Below are 3,577 nucleotides of genomic sequence, written 5' to 3'. Positions count from 1 at the left end.
GGCCACAGGGTGGGAGGCAGAGGTCGTGGCCTGGCTCTTCCAGGTCCATTTGTCTCCACCCTGAGCCTCCCACCTACTGCCTCTCACCTTCTTCCCGCATCTCCTCATACTTCCGTACTGCCACGTGGCGCCGCCAGGCCTTCTGGATGGTACGGGCAAAGCCATCGAACTTGCGCTCTCGCATTTCCTCCAGAAGGAAGAGCTGGGCAAGAGAAAGCGGTGGTGGGTCCTGGCATCTCCCCAGGGCCACAGTCTCCGGTTTCCCCCTAGCCCACCCCACCCACATGCTCTTGCTCACAGGCACCTGCACACATGCTGTCACACTATGGTCAAAAATTTCTTCCTCCAAATGACAGGACCCACGATTTTCTCCCAGTATGTGACACAGGTCCTGCATCAATTATAACTGTGGGTTGTCTTGCAGGGTTTGAATCTCAGCTCTGCCTCTTACTAGCTTTGAGGTCTTGCCAGAAATGGTATAACATCACGGTTTCTCACACTTAATTAAGCTATGACATGCCTTTCATGTGAGATGCACTCCAATTTCAGAGATGTTAGAAATGTGAATCAATGTGCATTTTAGAAAACCAATAAGATACTGTAAATATGAACCTCTGATGTACAGGGCTGTGATGTGACTGGCAACCGTGTGGTTGTGTAGTATACAACCCGCACAGCTAGATGTGGTGGTCCTGGAAAGGAAGCTTTTGCAGAAATCAGACTTTTGAGTTTTGAGAGTCTTGATCCAGAGAAGGCTTAGGGAATAAACTATGTCAGACTAAGACAGTCGAAATGCCACGGAAGATGTCCGATTATTTGGAATAATAATAGGTGAACATATCAAGGAGAAGAACCCACTGAATATGAAACGTTATACATGTACAGTAATAAAAACAATGGGTGCTGGTCAAAGACTAGAACAATCCATTGGAAAAGGACAGGTGGCTGGGAAACATCCGAATTCAAACAGCAATTTAGTGATAAAAGGGACAGCATTGTCAGTTATCGAAGATGGGAGATATTATTGAAAATAATATCTTTATTTAGAAAAATAAAGTGGGCTTTATTTAGAAAAATAACCCTTTACTCGGATTTCTCAAATACGCAAATACCACGTCACTGCTCAAAGCCTGGCTGCCCACTTTGCTGACCAATATGGTGGACATCTCCCAGAAACCCCAGGGTTTCTTGCACGGACTAAAAGAATTCTGCAGATACTTGGTTCAAATGCACTTTAAAAAATATATCTTGAAGGGCTTTTAAAGCTTTGGGATTCAGCATTGTAGTTTCATAGGTTGATCGTGTGGTTTACATATGTATTCTTTTGTTTCTCTGACACTGGATGGTTGGTGTGTGTGAAGTATGTCTGAGTAATGCCTCCTATAGTGTATCTGGAGGGCCTGTAAGTGCATTCTGTGGTTTGCTGAGGGGGGCAAGTATGAATAAAGGGAGACCAGCCTGCAGAACTGGGAGTGAGCCACTCAATCAGGAACCCTCTCCCCCTTAGCTGGTCAGGGCAAATGGGATTTCTGCCCAGTGAAGAGGATTCGTTTTCAGTTTGGGAAATGGACCTTCCTATCTGTAGAATTTGAAATGCTATCTCCTTCATGCTGCAGAGGGTGAGGGGAGGTGTGTTTAAGGTGGGTGAGACAGGACCAAAATCTGAGCTTATCCTGGGGGACCGGGTCGAATAAGTCCCCGCCCTCCACACCACCACCACCCAATTCATGTCTACCCGGAATCTGTGAATGTGATCTCATTAGGAAAGTGGGTCTTTGCAGCTGTAACACGTTAAAATGGGATAACACTGGAGTAGGGTGGGCTCTAAATCCAATATACCTGGTATCCTTATAAAGAGGAAATTGGGACCCAGACACACAACAGAGAAGACCATGTGGTGACAGAGGCAGAGACTACAGTGACGCAGCTATAAATCAAGGATGGCTGGCAACCACCAGGAAAGGCAAGGAAGGATTCTTTCCTGGATTCATGCCCTCAGAGGGAGGATGGCCCTGTGACACCTTAATTTCAGATTTCTAACCTCCAGAAACGTGAGAAAATAAATTTCTGTTGGGTTAAGCCATCCATTGTGTGGTACTTTGTTACAGCAGCCACAGGAAACTAACATACCTGGGATAATGAGCAGTGGAGGCCAACAGGTGTATAACACATTCAAGGATATTCACAAGAATTAATCCAACTGCGAATCATCTCAACATAAGTGCATTTGTGGTTGAGAAAGGCTGCAACTTCATTAGGTTCATTTAATCCCTTGATCAATTTTTGATACAGCATAGTTAAACTTTTTATGTTTTTTTTTTCTATTTTCATTTTACTAAAATTATCCTCATCAGAATCCCCTTTTCCTGTGTAAATATTGTCTTTTTTCCTTATAAAAATGTCCCGCCAAACTTTTACCTTAGTGAATTTTATTATTTCCAGCCAAATTCATCTTCCCTACCTCGAAATGTGTTGACTGCAATTTTTGTCAAAATTTGATTTTACCTCCTATAGTCTTAGCCAGAAATAGCTTTATTTTGTCTGGTTTTTTTTTTCCAGTGTCAATTTTTATCTATTTCTTTCAGAGTCAGATTATACAGTCTGTCAGTAACTGACAAGATGGATTCTCTTTCTCTCCGCCGCCCATCCTGCTATTTTTCTTCCCCCTCCCTCTCTCCATTTTTTCTTATCTGTTACAAATCGAATGATTTCAGGTTTAGTTTTAGCCTTGGGCAATTTTGGTTTGTGATAAGTTTTGATCAGTAACAATATCTACTTTGCAATTCCAGATTTTTTACTTCTCAGAGCCAAATGCATCCACAGGGAAAAGCTCTAGGAGGTAGATGCAGACAAATTTGGGGAACAAAGGTTCTCAACCTCTCAGGAGAGACTATTTTTGTAGCTGTAAAATCTCTAGAGTCTCCACCCCTCTGTGCTGTTTTTACTTTGGTGAGAGAACAGGTGACTTGTACGTTATAGTTGCGTCAAGGGAATGAATCATCTCAGCGATCTCCTGGCTGTTGTCTTCGAATCCCCTGAGGTGCTAAGTGTGGGTGCCATGATTATGCCGGTGACGGTGACGAGACACCCAGCTGGTCCTGGCCCAGTCCCCACCCAGCATACCTATCCTTGCTGGTCCAGCTTGTCCCTGGCTGGGGAACCTAAGATTCACCTGAGAGTCTGGTGAACTAATACAGCTCTTTGAGACTGTCGTCTCCCTGTTTATTTTCCAACCTCACGTAGAAGCAGGTGGCCAGACAGGCCCTTAGGGGGTTCTTTGCCCTGATTTTTTGTTCTTTTTATCACTTGCTTTTCTAAAAACTTCCCCCCGGCTTTATTTTTTATTTTATTTATTATTTATTTTTTTAATTATTTTTTTATAATTTTATTATTTATGCCTACAGCACTTGGTCTTCCTAGGTGGTCTCCCATCCAAGTACTCACCAGGCCCAACCCTGCTTAGCTTCTTAGATCAGACATCGGGCTTGTTCAGGGTAGCATGGCTATAAGACCATGCAAACCCAGGACCTTCTGCATGTAAAGCAGACGTGCTAACCGCTACACTATGGAACCACGT

The 3,577-nt window shown here is 43.6% G+C and overlaps 1 protein-coding gene across 1 annotated transcript in view; it reads right to left on the bottom strand.

Moving 5' to 3' along the window:
* Positions 1-3,577, bottom strand: part of MYO1F (myosin IF) — a 33,002-nt gene that overhangs the window by 4,587 nt on the left and 24,838 nt on the right. Inside the window, 1 exon segment of the mRNA XM_006917249.3 lies at positions 50-202. Coding sequence (XP_006917311.1) covers positions 50-202 — 153 coding nt within the window.

This window comes from Pteropus alecto, unplaced genomic scaffold, assembly GCF_000325575.1.
Source record: "Pteropus alecto unplaced genomic scaffold, ASM32557v1 scaffold37, whole genome shotgun sequence".
NCBI classification, from domain to species: Eukaryota; Metazoa; Chordata; class Mammalia; order Chiroptera; family Pteropodidae; genus Pteropus; species Pteropus alecto.
The sequence above is the reverse complement of the archived record's forward strand: the minus strand, read 5'-3'. Positions and strand labels throughout refer to the sequence as shown.